At 49.3% G+C, this 21,759-nt stretch overlaps 1 protein-coding gene across 2 annotated transcripts in view; it reads left to right on the forward strand.

Annotated features, from left to right (window-relative positions):
* The window catches only part of Scarb1 (scavenger receptor class B member 1), a 76,510-nt gene that overhangs the window by 22,798 nt on the left and 31,953 nt on the right, over positions 1–21,759 (forward strand). For both annotated transcript variants that reach the window (XM_008839249.3, XM_008839250.3), the window contains exons 2-3: positions 18,906–19,063; positions 20,797–20,938. In XM_008839249.3, coding sequence (XP_008837471.1) covers positions 18,906–19,063; positions 20,797–20,938 — 300 coding nt within the window. The remainder of the gene's footprint in view (positions 1–18,905; positions 19,064–20,796; positions 20,939–21,759) is intronic.

The following is a 21,759-nucleotide window of genomic DNA, read 5'->3' on the forward strand; positions in this document are numbered from 1 at the left end:
GTCTGCTGGTAGCAGCTCCTTCTAGAAAGAAACAGCTTATAACACATAAGCACCTGCACTGGCAGGACTGGGTGGTAGAAAGAGCCAAGGTGGGGAGGAGCCACAGGTACTAAGGAGGGCCTGACAGGTGTAAAGGCCAGGGGTGGGTAGAAGTGTTGGGCTGGAGGAAGAGGCCAGGCTGGGGAGAAGTGACAGACAGGGCCGTGTAGGGGCTGGAGGAGTTTCTGTTTGGTTTTCAGCTCCTTGGAGTGGTGTATGTAGGGAAGGGCTGTATTCCAAACACTCTGGGGTGTCTTGCTGAAGACTACATAGACCCTATCTCAAAAAGAGGAAGAGAAAGATCCTTCCTTTGTAAACCGAATACTGTTCCCTTGCATGGAGAGGCCTCTTTTAGTCTAAAGATTTAATTTTTATTTTATTTTTTCAATATTTTTTTAAATTTTTTGTGTATGAGTGTATCGCCTGCATGTATGTGAGTGCACTTGTGTTGTGCAATGCCATGGAGGTCAGAAGAAGGCTTCGGATTCCCCTGGAACTGGAGTTAAGGATGGTTTGTAGCCGCCATGTGGGTGCTGGGAATCAAACCTGGGTCCTCTGCAAAAGCAGTCAGTGCTCTTAACCGCTGAGCCATCTCTCCAGCCCCTAATTTTTATTTTTAATTGTGTGTGTGTGTGTGTGTGTCAATGTTTACTGAGGGTCAAAAGTCGCTGACGCCCACCAGGACGGGCACTGTAAAAAGCAGGTCACAGGTGTACTGAGAATGTGGAGACAGCTGAGAAGGAGGAGCCAGCACTGTTGCCTGTACTGTAACATGTGTGGCCTTGTGGGTGTCAGGTTCTCAAAAGCTAACCGAAGAATCACTCTCAGATGCAGAGATTTCACCTGGGACATAAGACTCCAGCAGGCACACCAGGGTCTACTGAAATGTGATCCTCAACAGCTGAAGGTAGAAGCCATTCAGCTGATGGATGGGCCAGTAGAAAAGCCAAATGAAATTATAAGGGGAGGGGCTGAGAGAGGGTCAGCAGTTAAGAGTACATTCTGCTCTTTCAGAGGACCCAGGTTTGGTCCCAGGTACCCATGTCAGGCAGTGCACAACAGCCTATAACTCCAGCTCCAGGGGATCTGACACAGTATTCTGGCTTTTGAGGGCACTGCATTCATGTGCATGCACGCGCGCACACACACACACACAATTTAAAAAAAAAATTAAATCTTTAGAATTAAAGAGACCTCTCCATGCAAGGGAATAGTATTCGGTTTACAAAGGAAGGAAGTTTCTTTCTCTTTCTCTTTTTGAGACAGGGTCTCACTATGTAGTCTTCAGGCTGGCTTCAAGTTCATGATCCTCCTGCCTCAGCCTCCTGAGTGTTGGGATAACTGACTTACATCTGCTTACAAAGGAAAGAAATTCTGCTGTGTGCTGTATCATAGATGAACCCAGCAGCCATGGTGATTATGTTCCAGACCGCTGAATGTCTTGGAAAATACTGGGATGGCCCTGATCCAGCAGTGGAGGCCACCTTGCTTCCCCGTCCTCTGAGGCTGGCATTCTTGAACGGAGGCCAGCACGGAGCCCCTGGAGTTCTCTGTGTGCTTTTGTGAGTGGTGTCTCCCTCAGGACATCTGCTTTCTCCAGGTCACTGCAAGCATCACCACTGGAGGGGGCAGCACACAGCAGTCACAGGACCAAGCTGGAGATTGGAGATAGCTGAGGATAAGGATGGGGTTTCTGGCCCATCCCTGCCTGGATGGCTGGCCTTGTGCGGTAATGGCTAGAAGGAGAGCTCCCCCACATCTCTGAATGTTTAGGTCCAGAGCTATTCCTAGAAGAACTCTCTAGAAGTCTCCCACAGACCACTCCCCGAGTCTAGAGCCAGGACCACCTTCCCAAAGGGGTAAGACTTTCTATCTCACACATGAGCCACATGTGTGGAGGAAGAAGGCAGAGGCCTTGGGTAGACAGTAACAGTATATGGAATGTCAAAAGCTAACCTAGACGGCTGAGGGCAGTGGTCTGTCAAGAAGAGGAGGCAGAAAAGTCATGGGTATGAGGGCAGCTTGAGCTATACATACTGAGGTGCAGGCTAGCCTGGGCTACATAACCTGCCACAAAAGCAACAAGAAAAGATGCCTATTTATAGTACGTGGCCTGGCCCTTAGTAAACGATAGCCTTTTATTAGTCTGAAACACAATTTATGTGAATGTGCTTTCATCTTTCTGCTTTAGTAGATGTTGCCCAACATCATGTTGCCAATGATGCTACAGACGCTTACACAGTGCACACTTCCTATGATGGTGCCTGAGAGTCCCAGTGCCACCAACACATGCCAGCAAATGCATCTGATGCTCTGAATACTGCCTCCCTTGTCTCTGAGTCATGTGAACCGAGAGTCCTCTTTTCTACTTGTGCCTGTTTCCGAGGCCAGAATCTGGTTTGGTTAACTTTTGCCACACAGCACTAAGGACCAGCTCTGGGCCTTGGTGACACTCGGGCAGATTGGAGTGAATGAACGAATGAATGAACAAATGAAAGAACAAGCAAATGAACGAATGAATGATTGAATGAATGATTGAACATGAATAAATGAGTATTCTCAGCTTGTGTTGCTTTGGGATGGGACTGAATGGGAGCTTCCTTGGGTGCAGCCTCCTTGTGAGCTGTAGGGCGTGGGGTAGGTCCACTGCCCTGTAGGCTGTGGCCAGGTAGAGACGCACCAGAGGCTATGTGCCACATATTTTTTTCAAAAGAAGTCAGAAATCAGATGTTGGCTGCTTACAAATGCCAACACCTTGCGATCCAAGACTCACTGGGTGGCCCAGAGTGGTGTTTTTTTTTTTTTTGGGGGGGGGTGTTCCTTTTGAGACAGGGTTTCCCTATCGCCCCAGCTGGCCTGGAACTTGCTTTGTAGACCAGACTGGCATTGAGCTCACAGAGATCCGCCTGCCTCTGCCTCCTGAGTGCTGGGTGCCCAGAGTGGTAGTGTTGTTTTTAATATTTTATCATTTTTATTTTATGTGTATGAGCGTTTTGCCTGCATGTGAATAAGTGCAGTGGTGTCATGTAATGCCCGAGGAAGTCAGAAGAGGGTGTCGGCTCCTCTGGAACTGGAGTTGCAAATTGTTGTTAGCCGAACCAGGATCTTTTGCAGGAGCAGCCAGTGCTCTTAACTGCTGAGCCATCTCTCCAGCCCCGTGGACCCAGAGTTTTTTTGTTTTTTTTTTCTCAAGTCTTCTTTTTCTGCTGGGAAGTGTGTGGTGGTCAACATTCATTGTCAACTTGACATAATCTAGAACCCCCCTGGAGACAAATCTGGATTTCTAGATTAGGTTAGTTGAAATGGGGAAACTCACCCTAACTGCCAGACTGAATAAACGGAGAGAGTGAGCTGAGCACCAGCATGCATCTCTCTGCTTCCTGACTGTGGACAGAATTTGACCAGCTGCCTCCTGCTCCTGCCCCATGCCTTTCCCATTGTGATGGGCTTTACCCTTAAACTGTGACCCAAAATAAACCCTTCCTTCCTTCCTTAAGTTGCTTCTGTCAGGTATTTTACCAGAGTACGCAAAAAGTAAGGGGTAAGTAGGGGTGTGCCCTACTGCCAAACCATTTCCTATTCCTTAAGTGACCAAGTGACCTTTTTTTTTTTTTTTAAAGAACTTGCTGTTATAGGAAACTAAAACCCAGTCTGGGAACTGGGGACAGTGAGGTGGCCATGTCTGCCCACCTGTTCAGGGAATATCCAGCCATGGCCCTGGGTCATCTGACTCCCTTCACCCCTTTCATCTGGCAGCTATTCTCAGGCTCACATCAGTGTCCTGTGTCTGTGAGTTGAGGTACATTGCCAGTGTCCTCAAGCTGTAGAAACAGATCTCCCTCTGCCTGGGAGTCATTGGTAGAGAATCAGTTCTCTTTTTCTGTGCTGGCTGGAACCCAGAGCCCTGTGTGCATCAGGCATGTGCTGACACTAATGCATGTCCTGCCCGTGTTACTGGAGAATTGGCATTTCTTTTAAGTCTGGGAATATCACTTGAGATGCCACTGCTCTAAAGGACCCTATTAAAGAATAACAGGCCACGGAGCAAAAGCCGGCCTTTCAGGCCTTTCACAAAGCTTTGCCCACCACCTGCTCCATGGTCAGCAGTTTGGGAATGTGTATGTCTTCTTCATTAGACTCTGCCTGCGTGGCCCATGATTTGGGGGCTCCATTGGAGGCCAAGAGAATGTGGCTCAGTTGTTGACACACACACACACACACACACACACACACATACACAGGTGCCTGTGTGTCTGTGTCCTGGGCTTGTCCCAACCTGGGAGCTTCCTGAGGCCCTTGAGTGACTGTCCCTGCTCCTGTCCTCAGGGAACCCCTCTGGCATTGAGGCCACTTTGGACAAGACCTCTGGTGCTGCTCTGGAGGGGTGGCAGGTGACCTGCGGGGGACCCTCCAACAGAGCCAGACTCTGCAGTGGAGCTCAGTATATGTGTATACTGGACATATTCTCTGTTCTGCTAAGCTGGGTTCAGGGGCCAAAATGGGGTCATGAGGCACAGTACCATCCCACTGGTCCCCACATGTGAGTCTATCCTGTGTGTCACTTGAACAGGTACATCCTGCGATTCTCCCATAGCCTGTGGGGCTGATCAGTGAGGCTTGCTGTCCACATACTTTCACCTCTGAGTAGCATTCCATCGTGTGATGTATGTCCTCATCCCCAGACAGACACTCACCTGTGCACACTGATATCACTCTCTGGTGTCATGTGAACAGAATTGCTATGAACACTTGTGGACAACTTGTAGTTGTGTGCAGTCATTTCCCCAGCATGACTCAGGAATAGATGGGAGTGTGGATTGGTGCAATTGCTATGGAAATGCTTTGGTATTGCCTGCTGAAGCTGAGCACCTGTTCATCCCATCAGCACTGTGTAGGCATTCTGTTGGCTCCATATCCTCACTGACACTTGTGATTGTCAGTCTCTTTCATTTTAGCTATGCTGGTATATGCGGTGAACTTAGTGGATATTTCTCTAATGACTAGACCACCCAAGGTTAGTGGGTGGCTTTGTGAAGACATAGCTATCAGGTCACCAATCTTTCTACTCTTCATCCTTTATGTGTGACTGCCTCATGATCCAAGTTGGCTGCTATAGCTCTACCATCATGCCTGAATTCCTAGGCAAAGGTAGGAGAATTTGTCATGGAAACCATAGAACTTTTGGTGTTATGGAAGGTAAAAGGGGGTGATGGATAGGATGTGATAGGTAGGGGCTACTTTACAAAGGATAGTCCTGTCTTCTTCACTGCCAAGTTTCCCAGGCCTAGCACACAGGCTTCTGCATACTGGGGGCTCCACACATATTATGGGGGATGGAGAAGGTGAGGTTGATGGGATCACCTGCATGGCAGTCACAGCAGAGTGTGTATAAGACCCTGAGGCAGAGGCAGAGCCCTGGCTAGGAGCTCAGGAGTCCGGCAGGGGTGGGAAGATGGAGAGCTAGGTGGGTGGTACTGGGAGGTGAGATTGGAAAGGTTCCTAGAATGAGACGGTGCAAGATCCCACTGGCCATTGCTCAGGGTTTGACGTCAGTCCTCAGACACAGGAAGTCCTGAGAGGGGTTGGAGTGGGAAGGGCTGTTCTCTGCCTCTGTCTTCACCCATTTCCCTGGTTCTTTGGGGAGAACAGGCTTGGCTGGGGGGCGGGGCAGAAGCAGGAAAATTGTGAGGAAGCTGCCCACTCCAGGAGATGATGGGCATGGTGATGGAGGGAAATGGACAGTGGGGTGGATTTGAGGAACTCTGGAGGGACATCTGAGCCAGGATGGATGAGTGCTGTGTGGGAGGGAAGGAGAAATCAGGCCTGAAACAAGCTCTTAGCCTGAGCACTTTCTCCACTGTCAGACGCAAGTGTGGGCCCCTTGTAAAGGGCTTTTCTGAAGAAAGACCCTCTTACCTTAACTCTTTAAATCAAAAGGGGTTGGGGCATTAGCCATGCATGTGGTACCTCAGAACCCCAGGCTGAATTGTCCCTTGGGGTCACCCTTCCTGTGTACACAAGGCCCCAGGTGGCTTGGTGCTTTGTCTGATCAGCTGACCCAGAGTCTCCAGAGCCCACAGGGTTTGTTACTGCCCCAGAACTGGGCCTGGTGTGCCCATCTGGCTGTAGGTCTGTTTAGCCAGAGCTGTGTTTTTGAACCTGGAATGTGTTTGCTGTAATCCCTGGAGGAGGGATCTGGTTGTGCAATTTCCCGGGAAGGTCAAGTTAATGGGCGCTTTGTGTAGCTGCAGTATGAGCCAAGCAGGCAGAAAACCCGGAGAACCCGGAGAAGCTGGGGACAGTGCCCAGACCTCCCAGGGTCCGAGAGGCCTGTGTGAGGGGGAGCCTGGTGAGGCTCTGTTTCTGGGATCTCCGTAGCAGTCTCTGCTTCTGTGGCTGTGCCTGTGAAATGGGCCCAGAGCCAACAGGTGAAGTGGTTGAAGGTGTCTTGTAATCCTGACAGAGTTGTATATCAGAGCAGGGGTCTTGATCATCTTTGTTTTTGATTTTCTTTGGCATGGAGTCTCCAACGCGTAGGCATATTTGGCACCTGCAGCCATGCCCTCATTAGAGAATTATCCTGGCTTTGGTTGGAGTACCCGCTCATTCCAGGGCTGCTGTGCTATCCACTTGACTTGCTGGGAGCCCACCCCAAAGCATTTTTTGCCCTGGTGGCCAGCCATCCAGCCCCATCTGGCTGGCTTATTTTCTGCTGTACCCCTGCATCCAGGTTCCTGCTGGGCACCCAGCATATGCCCGGTATATATTTGGGGTGCAGTTATCAGGGCACACAGGGCTTCCTTGCACATTCTTAGGGGGGTGGCTGGAGGTTGCTAGAGTCTTCCTGCTTCTCAGACAGCCGGGATGCATTGTGGGGTTGTGGTGGCCAGCAGAGCGAGCTAATGTAGTGCACAGCTTCTTGCTGAGGCTTTGTCTTGTCTGTAGCTTGTCATGAGTTCAGTGCACCTGTGGGGCTGAAGCAGGAAGATCACTGGAGCCTTAGAGTTTGAGTCTAAGTCAGGGCACCGAAGAGATCTTGCATCTTTTTTTAAAAAAGTGTCTTAGTGATAGAGAGCCTGCTTTGCTTGCTTGAGGCCCTAGATTTGATCCCCAGTGCTGCCAAAAGAAAAAAAAGTGTTCCCCAAAAGATAGATCCAGTTGGAAACCCCTGTGTATTAGTCTGTTGGTGCTACTGTAATGAAATAGCTGAGGTAGGCCAACATTATAAAGGAAAGAGGTTTGATCAGCTTGAGATTTTGAAGGATCTAGGTTGGCACCAGCATCAGCTGGCTCTAGTGAGGTTCATCCATGCTGTATTCTGCTGAGAGCACTGGAAGCCACTATGGGCCCTCAGATCCCAGCTGGAAATTGAAAGCCAGAGAGAGAGGCTGTACCCCACAGCTCCTTCCCAGTGAGGCCACACCTCCTGAGGTTCCCACCCTTCTCACATGGCTGAATGCTGGAGACCAAGCCTCCACCCCAACAACCCAGACCATAGCTTCCATTAATGTGATGGAGGCCTCGCTAGGGAATGAGGTCTTTGAGGGTGTTAAATAAGGATTGGATGGGCCAATGAATGTCCTTGCAAGAGACAGAGGAGGGGAGGTGTTGTTGAAGCAGAGATGCATTGGAGCTAAGAGGTTGAGGAGGCGGGAAGGGTCAGCCCTGGAGGCCCAGGAGGACATGGCTCTGTTGACTAGGAGGTACAGGCCACAACTTATTGTGTGGGAAAGGGCCTGGTGAGGTTCCTGACAACGGCTGAGCTTGAACCTGGAGCCTTGGGGACCTGTGAGAGATGCCTTCTAGGCCTGTGGTTGACGGAGGCCCAGGCTAAGGGCAGAAGCCCAGGCCAAGTTTTCTGTTCTACGTCCCCTGGAAGGATGGGTAGTCATCTGGCTGCTCTGCTCCCTCCCCTAGGCCACTTTGGGCAGTTCAAGATGTCCTCCCCAACACTTGGGACCATGTCCACCTTCCCTTGCCATTGCTCTGCCCCAACAGGAGGCCTAGACTGTCCCTTTTGGATGGGAATCTAGGATCCCTCCCTCTACTCTGTCCTGCACAGGGCTGGGGACCAGCTGGGAGGTTTTGGCTTACAGAAACCCAAAGTTTTTTTAAATCAAAACTTTTGAAATTTACTCTATTGAAAAATAGGCAAATTGCTGACAATGAAAAAGGTGTGACTTTTTTTTTTTTTTTCTTATTGAGACATGGTCTCCCTGTAGCCCCAGCTGGCCTGGAATTCACAATGTAGACTAGACTGTCTTGATTCCACAGAATCTGCTTGTCTCTGCTTCCTGAGATCTAGGATTAAAGTATGCAGCACCATACCCAGCCAGGTGTGAGATTTTCCTCTTTACCCCAAACTGGACCCAAAGAGCCCAAGCCCTCGGTGGGCTTACAAATATCAGTCTTGAGCCTGGCATCGTGGCACATTCCTTTAATCACAGCACTTAGGAGGCAGAGGCAGGCAGATCTCTGTAAGTACCAGGCCAGCCTGGTCTACATAGTGAGTTCTAGGCCAGCTGGGGCTACAGGGAGGATGCTGTCTCAAAAGGACCAAAATAAATAAATAAATAAACAAATATCAGTCTTTTGGGCCAGAAGTGCATCTGGGTGGAACAGCATGTACCTAGCATGCATGGCACCCCCAAACATCGTTATTTGTGTTGTGTGTCCATGTATGTGTGTGTGCATGTTCGAGTTTGTGTGTGTGTGTATGTGTGTGTGTGTGTGTGTGTGTTTGCCTGTAGAGGCCAGAGGTCAATCTTAGAGTTGTTCTTCAGGGCCCATAAGCCTTGTTTTTTGAGATGGGATTTCTCACTGGGACCTGGGACTCACCATCTTTAGGCCAGGCCACCATTTTAAGCCATTTGGGGCTATAGCCCCAGGGATTCCCCTGTCTCTACCTCCTCAGTTCAGGGATGATAATGACACACCACCATGCCTGAGTTCTTACATGGGTTCTGGTGATTAAAACGGGTCCTCATGCCTGCCCTGCAAACACTTTGCTGACTGACAGCTCCCTTGCCCTTACACACCATTCTCAAGCCTGAGCTGTGTCAAAGGTGCCCGCAGGATGCGGGGTCCTCTGGATGTTGACTTTCCCACGCTGGTGGATCCTGCTATTCTAGGACTGGCTTGAGCTCCTTCCTTGAAGTCTCCTGAGCTCCTGCCAGGTGCCTGGCGCTGCCCAAAGGCCTCAAATGCAGCATAAACAGTGGGTGGGGTCACACCCTTGGAGGTTTACTGCCTGGAAGGAGACTTGAGGCAGAATACACAGGATGAACTCATTAGTATGAGCGGGAAGACTCCGAGTTCTACGGAAAAAACAAGAGTAGGTGTGGGAGCTCGGGGTTCATGGTGAACTGGGTGAGCCTTTGTGAGAAGATGTACAGGACCCTGGGGGAGGGAGCCTAACCATGCGCCTAAGAATGTTGAAGGAGAGGGAACAGCCAGTGCTAGGGCCCTGGGGTGGGAACGTGACATACACAAGGTGTTGGCTAGGATGGGCTGAGGGAATGACGGGACAGGGAATATAGGGCTTTAAAGAGGCCACTGGGGCCAGACAAACATTGTAGGTCAATGTTAAGATGGTGAAATTTATGATTTTTAATTTTAAAGATTACACTAACTTATTTGGGGTGTGTGTGCACCTGTGTAGAGGTCAGAGGACAACTTTTGGGTTCAATTCTCCTTTTATCATGTGGGTCCCAGGGATTGAACTCAGACCATCAGAATTGGCAACAAGCACCTTTACCCACTGAGCCATCTCACTGGCTGTTTTTTTTTTTTTTTTTTTTTTTTTTGAGATAAGTCTTGCTATGTAGCCCAGGCTGGCCTAGATGCTGCCCTGCCCCACCATGCTAATCTTTTGTTGAAGAAACAGAACATTGATTTTCCTGCTACTAGGCTGCCTGGAGGCATGCATGTGGTCTTTGGATGCATGATCCTCTGTCTCAGTGAGGGCCAGATCAGCAGTCCCAAAGTCTACAAGAAAAACCTCTGAAACCCTGAGCTAAAATAAGCCTTTCCTCTTTAAAATCAAAGAAGAGCCAGACATAGTGGCGCACACCTTTAAATCCAGCACTTGGGAGGCAGAGGCAGAGGGATCTTTGTGGTTGGGGACTAGTGTGGTCTACACAGTGAGTTCTAGGCCAGCTATCTCAAAGAGATAAAAAAAAAGAAGGAGGAGGAGGAGGAGGAGGAGGAGGAAGAGGAAGAAGAAGAAGAAGAGGAAGAAGAGGAAGAAGAAGAGGAAGAAGAAGAAGAAGAAGAAGAGGAGGAGGAAGAGTAAGAAGGGAGGGTGGGAAGTAGGAGGAAGAGGAAGAGGAAGAAAAGAAGAAGAAGAAGAAGAAGAAGAAGAAGAAGAAGAAGAAGAAGAAGAAGAAGAAGAAATAGAAGACATTACAAAAATAGCTAAAGCTCGCCTGCAGTGCCTACTTCATCCAGGTCTAAGTGACTGGGTTGGGAGGAATGGATTCCTCCCATGCCGGGCCACTCCCACAGGTTAACTTTCAGAAGGGACACAGTGTTACTGTGTGTGTTTGAAATAGCTGGGGAAGGCCGGGTGTGGTGGCCTTTAGTCCCAGCACCTGGGAGGCAGGCGGATCTTTGTGATCTTTGTGAGTTCAAGGCCAGCCTGGTCTACATAGCAAGTTCCAGGACAGCTGGGGCTACAGGGAGACCCTGTCTCAAAAAAACAACAACAAAAAAGAAATAGCTAGGGAGGTGTAGCTCAGTGGTAGTGCACTTGCCTCTCAAGGTCCCAGGTTCCGTCCCCAGCATCCCCACATATACAGTGAAGATGTGTGTGATGCTTTAATGTGTGTGCAGAGCCAGTTACCATAGGAAGGCTGTCGTAGTTTTCTCCTGTTGCTGTAATAGAATATACCCTGACAAAAGCAACTCAAAGCCAGGTGTGGTGGCCACACACCTTTAATTCCAGCAATCCGGAGGCAGAGGCAAGTGGAAGTCAGGTCAAGGCCAGCCTGGTCTACATAGCCAGTTCTAGGCCAGCTGGGGTTACAGAGCGAACAAAACAAAGACAAAAAAAAAAAAAAACCACCACCACCAATAAAAAAAAACAACCAAACAACTCAAGGGGGAGGTATCTATTCTGGTTCACAGTTCAAGTACAGTCCACTGTGTGGGGAAGTCAAGGCAGCTGGAGCTTGAAACTGCTGCTCACGTTGCACCTCAGTCAGGAGCAGAGAGTGAATGCATCCCAGTGCTCACCACTCTCTCTCCACTTACACAGTCCAGGATTCCCTGCCCACAGAATGGTCCTGCCCACAGTTAAGATGGACCTTTACATTCATTGCAACCAAGGTATCTCCCGTAATGATGCTCAGAGGCCTGACTCCAGGCATGTCAAGTTGACAGTTGATACAACACTAACACACAAGTTAACACATCTATCTTTCTACCTAATTAATTAATATATTTCGTCTTGGGTCTCCTTGTATAGTCCAGGATAGCCTATATAATTTTTTTTTTTTTTGGTCTTTTTGAGACAGGTTCTCCTTGTAGCCCCAGCTGTCCTGGAACTCACTATGTAGACCAGGCTGGCCTTGAACTCACAGAGATCCGCCTGCCTCTGCCTCCCGAGTGCTGGGATTAAAGGCATGCACCACCACGCCCTGCTGCCTATATAATTAAAAAAAATTTTTTTTATTTATTATTTTTGTTTTACATGTATGTGTATTGCCTGCGTGTAGGTAAGTGCACCTGTGTCATACAATGACTGGGAAGGTCAGAAGAGGCTGTTGGATCCCCTGGGACTGGAGTTACAGACAGTCGTTAGCTGCCATATGGGTGTTGGGATTCGAACCTGGGTCTTCTGCAAGAGCAACCAGTGTTATTAACCGCTGAGTCATCTCTCCAGCCCTAGCCTATATAACTTTTGATCCTCCTGCCTCAGCCTCCCAAGTGCTGGAATTACCATGCCTGGCTTAGTTATCTTAAAAAATTTTTTTCTTTTTGCTAGTGAAAACACCCAACATCTACCTTTAGCAAACTTGCCATATAGAATGCAATGCAGGCAGGGTGTCCTTCATGCAAAAATCCCAAGGCCTCCAAATCCTGAACCAATCTGAGTAACAATCCCACAGGCAGATCTGTGGACTGCAAGATCATTGAAGATACTATGAATCCCCTCAGGCCACGTGTGTACAATGCACACAAAACATTAATGGATGCATATTTGCACCCAGGTCTGTCATCAGGATGTTCTGTGATTTTTAAAAAATATTTTATATATTATTTTGATTTTTTTTATGTTTTTGAGTGTATTGCTTGCATGTATGTAAGTACACACTGTGTTGTGTAATGCCTGCAGAGGTCAGAAAAGGGCGTCAGATGCCCTGGAACTGTAGTTATGGATGGTTGTTAAGCTGCCATGTGGGTGCTGGGAGCCAATCTTAGTCTTCTGCAAGAGCAGCCCAGTGCTCTTAACTGCTGAGCCATCTCTCCAGCCCCCATCTGTGATCTTTTTTAAAAAACTATTTTATTCGCTAGGTGTGCACACCTTTAATCCCAGCACTTGGGAGGCAAAGGCAGATGGATTTCTGTGAGTTCAAGACCAGTCTGGTCTGCATAGTGAGTTCTAGGCTACAGGGATACCCTGTCTCAAAAAGACCAAAAAACAAACAAGCAAACAAAAAAAACCTATTTTCTTATTTTTATTTTATATGTGTAACTGTATTCCTGCATGTATATAACTGCATTTATATATGTATGTACATTTATTATTTAATTAATTAATTAATTTATTTATTTATTTATTGTGTGTGTGTGTGTGTGTGTGTGTGTGTGTGTGTGTGTGTGTCCCTGTGAGTATGCCATGGCACCTGTGTAGAAGTCAGAGGTACTGTATCTCCCTCAGGACTCTATTCTCTCCTTACACCATGTGGGTCCAGGAGTTGAACGCCAGTCATCAGACTTGGTGACAAGTGTTTTTACCTGATGAGTCATCTCACTGTCCCAAGAATGAAGAAAAAAAATCCAAAATCTGAAACACCTTGGGTGCTGAGCATTTTAGCTAGGAAGGCCTCGCTGGTCACTACAGGCCTTGCTTCCATTCACGGATCCCTGGATTTGCAGCTCTTCTTGCTCTGGCCTGTGCTCAGCTTCCCTCAACTTCCCCAGCTCCCTGCTCTCGGAGGGAACCCCCATCAACCCATGGTTCTAAGTGTCAGACTCTCTCTGGTCCTTTGTGTCTGAAAGAACAGCAGGCAGTATCCCTTCCCACTTCTGTCTTTGGGGCAACCATCCTGGCTCTGCTGGAATCCCTCAAGCAAAGAGAAGGAAGGTAGCCAGACTGTCCAGCGAGATCCCATGGCTGTGCAGGCCTCTTGTACCGTGGGAATTCCTCTGGGGCAGAGTTTTCAAACTGGGATATTATTCTTCTGATAAAGGTTGTGACATCCCTGGAGTCTGTGGGGACTGGTATTTACAGCACAGTCTATGTGTGTGTACGGGGGTGGGGCGTGGGGCTGGAGAGATGGCTCAGCAGTTAAGAGTGCTTTCTGCTCTTCCAGAGGACCTGAGTTTGGTTCCCAGTACCCATGTCAGATGGCTCCTCCTCTGGTCTCCATGAGCACTCATAATAAATAAAAATCTATAGTACAGGAGGAGCCAGACATGGTGGCACATAATGCCTGTAATCCCAGTACTCAAAGCGTCGGGGTAGGAGGATCAGGAGTTCAAGATACATAGACCTCAGCTACAGAGAGCGTTCAGGGCCAGCCTGGGCTACAGGAGATCCAGCCAAATAAACAACTAAAAAAATGAAAAAACAAGAAACAGCACAGGGGAATCTGGTTGCGCGTCCCAGTCAGAAATACTGCAGTTGTGGTGGAAGTCACTGTGTTTGGGGCAGGTGGCCCTGGGTGGCCAGTGGTTTGGAAATTGGTGTTCTGGGTGCTGTTCCAGGCAGGAGATCCTGACATGCTTCAAAGTGCCCAGTGCCAGTGCTCTGGGGCTTCCCAGGATCCACAGACTCCGTTTCCAAACAGTTTTGCCGCCACTTGGTTTTCTTGGGTGTCTTGATTTTTGCATAATTGTTTAGAAATTATATCCTACTTAACAGTTTATCTTTTAAAAACTGTGGGTGAGCCAGGCATGATGGTACATGCCTTTAATCCTAGTACTCAGAGACAGAAGCAGGCAGATCTCTGTGAGACCAAGGCCAGCCTGATCTGCATAGCAAGTTCCAGACACGCTACGGCTACAGAGAGACCCTATCTCAAAAAAAAAAAAAAAAAATTGCGGGTGCGTTTTAGTTCAGGTAGAACTTGTCTTTGCCACTTAGGGGCTGGGGAGGCAGCTCAGTCAGTGAAGTGCTTGCTGTGCATGAGGCCTTGAGTTTGCTCTCCAGAACCCATGTAAAAGCCCCACAAAACCTCTGTTGAGGGCCAGTAAGATGGCTCGGTGAGTAAAGGTGCTTACCACCAAGCTGATGACCTGAGTTCTATCCCTGAGACCCACATGGTGAAAGGAGAGAACTAACTCTTGCAAGTTGTCTTCTGACCTCACACATGTGCTCCATAGCACACACACACACGCACACACACATTTTTTTAAAAAGCACTCTGAGACATGCCAGCCTTACCTGTCTAGAACTTCACACAGCAGGACCCATAGGGCCTGCGTGCTCTTGGATTCGTAGCCTCTGCCCCAATAGGACTACATTACATTTTTCTTCTTTTCTTAACTTTTCTTCTTTTTACATTTCTTATTTTCTCTTTCCTTCTTTTTGAGACAGGATCTTATTTGTCCAGGCTGGCTTTGAACTCACTATGTAGCTGAGGATGACCTTGAATTCCTGGTCTTCCTGTCTTTACCTCTGAGTGCTGGAATTACAGGCTTATGTCATCTGCACCCTGGTTATTGGGTTCTGGGGATTGAACTGATTTAATTGGCCCCCTCAGCCCCCAGTCCCTGGCACCAATGGATGGGGTGCACCCCTGCTGTTTGCCATTTCCCCTTTTCCATGTGTCCCACAGACAGAATTATGAGCACAAGGCCCGTCCTATTTTGCTGTGGCCGGTTGATAATCTCTCAGCTCCTCAAGATGGTTCCTAGAGTCTCGTTTTTCAAATACCCTGTCACAGGTGGACCAGAGACCAGGCACTCCCCCAGAAGCCCCCAGCCTTTTCCAGGACCAGGACCTCCTCACCTAGGACCTCCCTCCCAGGACCTTTTCCTGTCTTTGTTCAAGGCTTTTCTGTCTTTGTTTTGTTTTGTCGTTCTTATGCGACAGGCTCTTGCTAGTCAGCTCAGACTGGCTGTCGGCTTGCATGCCTTCTGCCTCAGTCTCCTGAGTGTTGGAGGTGATCGGCATGCACCCCCACACCCAGCTCTTGATGTATTTTTCTTAACATTTTATTTTATTGTGGTGCTGGGGATTGAACCCAGGGCTTTGTATATGTTAAGCCAGCTCTCTTCCACCCAGCCACTTGCTCAGCCCTTACCTGCATCTTTTCTTTTCTTTTTAATATAATATTTTAGTTTATTCTTTGAGAATTCATACATGCATTCAATATATTTCAACCCCATTTACTCCTCCTCCCAGCTCCTGTTAGATCATCCCATGTCTCCCTCCAAACTTTTTGTTCTCTTTTTTTTCCTTTTTCTTTTTTGTCTTTTTGAAGCAGGGTCTCCCTGTAGCCCCAGTTGTCCTGGAACTCACTATGTAGACCAGGCTGGCCTTGAACTCACAGAGATCTGCCTGCTTCTGACTTTTTTAAAAATTACCCTTTGTTCATTTAAAAAACAAAAACAACAACAACAACAACAACAAAAAACGCTTGCAATCCAAATAAAGCATTTAAAATAAAAATAAAATAAAATAAAATTACCCTTTGATTTCAATTAGTGCTGCCCATATGCATGGGTGGGGGGGCAGTTGATACTATATCCATTTAGCAAAATAATACTAGTAGGTTCATCCCTATGACCTATGAGCTTCCAAGTCATGGGTTCTTGGCTATATTTACAGTACCAGGCATATGTTTCCTCCTGTGGAGTGGGCCTTAAATCCAGTCAGAAACTAGTTGGTTACCCCCATGACATTCATGCCACTGTTGCAACAATGGACGTCTTTTGCCAGGCCAGTTTTTTTCTCCATCAGTGGCTGGCATAGCACCTTCTGGTACTATGAAAGCTATCCAGCAAAGAGGAATCTTCTAGATCAGTATTAGCTTGATTTCTCCAAGTCCTGAAACCAAAGTATGTGTTGTCTTCAGCAATAGGGTCTTACCATCAAGTTCTGGTGGGCAATAGCCTGTATTGTTTTTAAGAGTCTCTGGGACCTCCCCAACCAAGAATTTGAGGGGAGGTATCCCACACCTAGCACTGGGAGGAGCATTATCATTCATGTAAGAAACTCCATTTAAACTCTGTGTGTGTAGTTTATAAAACAGTAGATCTCTCTCTCTCTCTCTTTCTCTCGCTCGCTCGCTCTCGCTCTCTCTTTCTTCTTGTCTTTTCTTTTTAAGACAAGGTCTCCCTGTAGCCCCAACTGGCCCAGAACTCACTATTTAGACCAGACTGGATTTGATCTCACAGAGATATACCTGCCTCTGTCTCCCGAGTGCTGGGATTAAAGGTGTGCACCACTACACCTGGCTGGCTTTTTCTCTTGATGCAGTGTGTGTGCATGTGTTTGCACACAGAAGCCAAAGGTCAATCTTGGGTGCTGTCCACCTTGTGTTTTGAAAAAGGGTCTCTCACTCATCTGGAACTTGCTGGTTAGGTTAGGCCAGCTGGCCAGTAAGCCCCAGGGAGTCTCCCATCTCTGCCCCTCCAGGACTATCAGGCCTGGCTTCTTTACATGGGCTCTGGGGCTCAAACTCAGACAAGCACTTTATCCACTGAGTCATTTCCCCAGCTCAAGATGCAGTTTTTAATACCCAGTCTAGCTGTCCCCTTCTGGCTGCCTTCCCACCTGCCAGACTTGGGGGGTCCATGGGGTGGTAGGATACAGTGCTGTCCATAGGACTCATCTTGGTTTTCTCTTCATCTCTGTCCTTGGGCTATGATCTTTGGCCTTGGGAGGGGGACAGGGACAGAGTGACAGAATCAGCTGTGTTTGGCAGAAGGCCTTATGCTTCACAGCCCTGTTATCTAATCAGCCAGTCCTGGTGTCTCTGGTCTCTGTGACTGAAGGAAAGCAATCCTGTGGTCACAGTGGGGCAGAGTCCACTCACCTGGATGGATGTGGGGCAGAGGGGGAGGGTCACTTTCCACCTGGTGACAGCAAGGATGCTGGGGTCTGCCTGACCCTGTCCTGGTACCTTCCCCCACTGACACTCATTTAAACCTCCCAGTGCTCTATGCCGAGACCCCGTGTCATTAGGGAAGAGTGACAGTAACAGTGGCTGCCTATAGGGCTGTAGTGCTGGCCAGAAGCAGGAGGTGCAGCAGAGGGTAAGGCTTAGTGCAGGGCACCCTGGGGACATTTGACCCACTGTTGCCAAGATACTGTTTGTGCTGAACGTGTGGGCTATGGGTGACCCTGTAGCACTCACAGTTGTAGGAAGTTATGTATATCAATGAACAGCTACACAGTCAGCACCTCTGACAGAGGCTCAGAGCTATCTTTCTTAGGTTGGAATCGCTCTCAGCAGTGGATTTGCTTTTCTTTACTCAAGTCCTGCAGAGGCCAAAGTCTAGACCCAGCCATGGCTCCAGTGACCCTGGCCCTGTGGTGCCCAAGGACAAACTGAGGCCCAGAGAGGCCGACTCCACACAGGAGCATGTGACCCAGTATCTGCCTGCCTTGGGGTCTCTTCTTTCTGGGACACAGGGCTCTCTACCTGACCAGCCAGCTCCCAGCCTAGCGCCTCTTTCTGGGTCCTTGACCTCTTGGTTCTGGCTATTTGGGGACAGTGGAGGTGGCTGTCCTTGTCCTGGAAGATCAAGTTCAAAGACAGTGGGAGGTGATACAAGGAGACCTGGTCTTTGGATGTCACTCTTTCTGATGGGCTGGGGGCCAGGGTTTCCTTGGTGATTCCCTCTATGGCAAAGCAGAGGTCAGAGACCAGGAATGGCCCGCCTTTTCCTTCTGGCATCTGAGAAAGTAGGTGGTTTTGTTTTGTTTGAGACAGGGTCTCACTATGTAGCCCAGGCTAACCTCAAAGTCACCGTCCTCCTACTTCAGCCTCCCAGGTGTTGGGATGTCAGGCATACACCACCATGCCTGGTTTACATGGTGCTGGGGATGAACCCAGGACCTTGTGCATGCTCCGTGAGTGCTCTGCCACCTGAGCTACATCCCCAACTTGCTTTGTCTTTTTCCCTTTCTCCTTGCTGATGACTGTCCTGAATTCAAGTCCTTCCTTCTCATTTCTTATTCTCTAATACCCTTACACAACATGGGTTCCCTCTCTCTGTCAGCCCCATGCTCCCCTGATATGATAAAAGCCCCACAAGGCCAGAGACAGTTTGTCTTGTTTCCTTTCCTGTCTCCCACTCCTGGAACCCTCCCTGGAAATGAGTAGCTGCTCAGGACAGGATTGCTGAATGAATGAATGAATGAATGAATGAATGAATTAGATGAACAAATGAATGAGTGAACATATGAATGAATGGATGAATGAATGAGTGACTGAATGGATGGATGGATGGATTCTGTCCTGGCCACACAGCCCACCTTCCTACACAGCCCAAGTACTGCCCCTGAGCCTGAGCCACAGCTACCCCTGCAAGGCTCCAGTCCAAGGAGTGCCTTCTCTGAGGAGTGCCTCCTCCAATGCGCCTATGGGCCCTTGGTGCAGTCCGGTATTAGGCAGCTGTTCTGAATCCTTGAGGTTGGGCAGCTCCCCCTCTTCCTCACCTTCTTCCCCATGTGCTTCTCCCTGCAGAATGTGCGCATAGACCCCAACAGCCTGGCCTTTGGGATGTGGAAGGAGATCCCCGTCCCCTTCTACCTCTCCATCTATTTGTTTGAGGTCGTCAATCCCACTGAGGTCCTGAATGGCCAGAAGCCACAGCTGCGGGAACGGGGACCCTATGTGTACAGGTGAGGATGGCTGGGTTTGGAGCACTGCTGTGCTGAGCCTCAGAGATTGTTCTAGAGGCTGGTCAGGTACAGAAAAGGGAGTGCATGCGTGCATGGGCGTGGGGAGGGTGCTGACATGCATGTATGTGTATGAAGTTTGTAGAAGGGGCACAGAGAACACAGGAGGGCATGAAATGGACAAAACTATCATTGAGTCGGGAAAGTTAAATGAAGATGCATAAGTAAAATCAGTTAGCATGGCACCTAAGAAGTGAGCAGGGAGGGGATGGGGAGTATGGAGGGCCTTGGGTAGCCTGTGTGGGGCTGTGGGAGATGAAGACACAGCTTCAGGGATGGGAGGGAGCCATGTGGCCCTGGGATTGTGGGACAGGCAGCACAAAGGTCCTGGGGTAAAAGCAGGTAACACAAACAGATGCAGGTGCCCTGGGGCACAGAGCTGCAGGGCCTGGGCCTCCTGTGGGTGCAGTGACCTGCTGAGGGGAATGTTACTGTCTCATCTGACACATGAGCCAACTGAGGCCCCAGAGGGCTCGTTCATGGACACATGTCTCAATCCAGGGCTCTCAAGTTTGAAATTGTGGACTCCCAGTGACCACATTGCCCTCTGCCCTGGACAAGGAATTTACTTCCCTATGCCTCAGTTTCCCCATCTATAAGGTGAGGATAGCAGTTGATGGGGATAGCAGTACTCACTGCGGGTGGGTGCAAGGACCAGGTGGGATGGTTAGTATGAGCCTCTAAACTGAGTGCCTGGCATGTAGCAGGTGCTCAGTAAATGCTAGAAGTTAGCCTGTCACTTGGCCCTTCGTTTCACAAGCATTTCTTGAGCACCTGTTATATGCTAGGCTCTGCACTGTCCACTATGGGAGCACCCTGGCTCACAGACAGGGGCCTTGCCTTGCAGAGCTAAGAGTGAGAACAAGTCAGGGGACAGATAAGAATTAAGCTAAGGAAATCAACCAGGGAAGCCAGGCTGACTGGAGGGAGGGTGGCAACAGGCAGGGGCCAGTAAAAGATCAGGGAGGACCTTGGCAAAGGGGCAGTTGCTGGATGCAGGAGGGAGGAGGGCCTTGAAGAACGTGCAAAGGTCCCACTGGGACAGGGACATAGCCCAGGCAGGCCTCAGACTCAATCCTCCTGCCTCTGTTTCTCTGCTGGGATTACCTAGCTGCTGCTCCCTGGCTCTTCCGATGACTTTCCATGTTAACCTGTTTCATCCTCAGAGCACGCCCTACAAAGTAGGTCTTTTAAAAATTATTTTTTGGTAGTGCTGAGGCTGGAACCCAGGGCCTTGCACATGCCAGGCAAGTGCTCTACCACTGAGCCACACTCCTAGCCCCAAAGTAGGTCTTGTTAGCCCATTTACAAGTGGGAAACTGAGGCACAGGTGGGATTCCAGCCTGGCCTTCGGCCTGCTCCTAACCACTATGTCTGGGCTTTGCTTGAGGGAACAGGGCTGCTTGGAAGTAGAGGTATGGAATCCTGCTGGGTGCTGGGTACCAGGTGGAGGGAAGGGACAGGAGTTTAAGGTTCTCTCTGGAGAGGCTGTGGCGGTGAGAGCAGAGAAAGTCTCTGTACCACAGGCAGGTGGGTATACACACAGGAGGTAGCATGCCTGCCCTGGTGCTGTTGGATGATGATGCACCAACACCCTGAGATCTCTGGCTTCCCAGGGAGCTGCTGGGAGCACCCATGCAACCTCAAGGCCCAGCTGACCTGATGCTTCCCCACAGGGAGTTCAAACATAAGACCAATATCACCTTCAACAACAACGACACCGTCTCCTTTGTGGAACATCGCAGTCTACATTTCCAGCCCAACATGTCCCGGGGCTCTGAGAATGACTACATTGTGCTACCCAACATCATGGTCCTGGTGAGGCTGAGGCCCATGCCTACCCCACCCTGTCCTTGCTGGTCCCAGGGGTTAGCCCACTGTCTCCATAGCAACCCTCAGGTCCTCTTCATTCTCTTCCCATCTGGACCTCCCTGGAAAGGCCTGAAGGCTAGTGGTATTGGGGGTTGGTGTGGCAGGGCCCCTAGATCTGCACAGGTGACAGTTAGGAGGAGAGGAGAGGGCATTTATTGAACACTTACTGTGTGCAAGACTGCTCCATGATTCAAGGAGCTGTGATGCCATGTGACATGGAGTTTTGGGACTCTGCCAGGCTCAAGGGCTCTGATGTGTGCTGGGAGCCCCTCACCTGGACTGCCTATGCAGCACTTTCGGAGACACCAGCCACATCTCACCCTATAGAGGGTGATGTTGACTTTTGGTTGAGCTACCTTTGGAAAAACCAAGGACCCAGGCACTCTGCACAGGAAAGCAAACACAAAAATAATAAAACTCACCTGTACTCTGTGCACCTAGACCCTGGGGAGAACAGTTGTAGCAGGTTCCCCAGTGTTAAGGTGGGGAGGAGCTGAGAAGGGATGTGAAGTTCCCAAAAGATGCTCAGGCTGGGTGCCAAGTTACAGGCCTGTGATCCCAGCAGTTGGGAGGCTAAGGCAGGAGGATGCCAAGTTCCAGGTCAGCCTAGACTACGTAGTGAGACTTTGTGGCCAAAAATAAAAAGAGCTGAGCAGAAAAAGCAAGAGAGAGTGAGAGTGAGAGCAAGAGCCAGAGCAAGAGTAAGAGCGAGAGGGAGAGGGAGCGTGAGAGCGAGAGCAAGAGAAAGACAGAGAGAGAGAGAGAGA

Source organism: Nannospalax galili, unplaced genomic scaffold, assembly GCF_000622305.1.
Source record: "Nannospalax galili isolate Female #2095 unplaced genomic scaffold, S.galili_v1.0 scaffold218, whole genome shotgun sequence".
Taxonomy (NCBI): Eukaryota; Metazoa; Chordata; class Mammalia; order Rodentia; family Spalacidae; genus Nannospalax; species Nannospalax galili.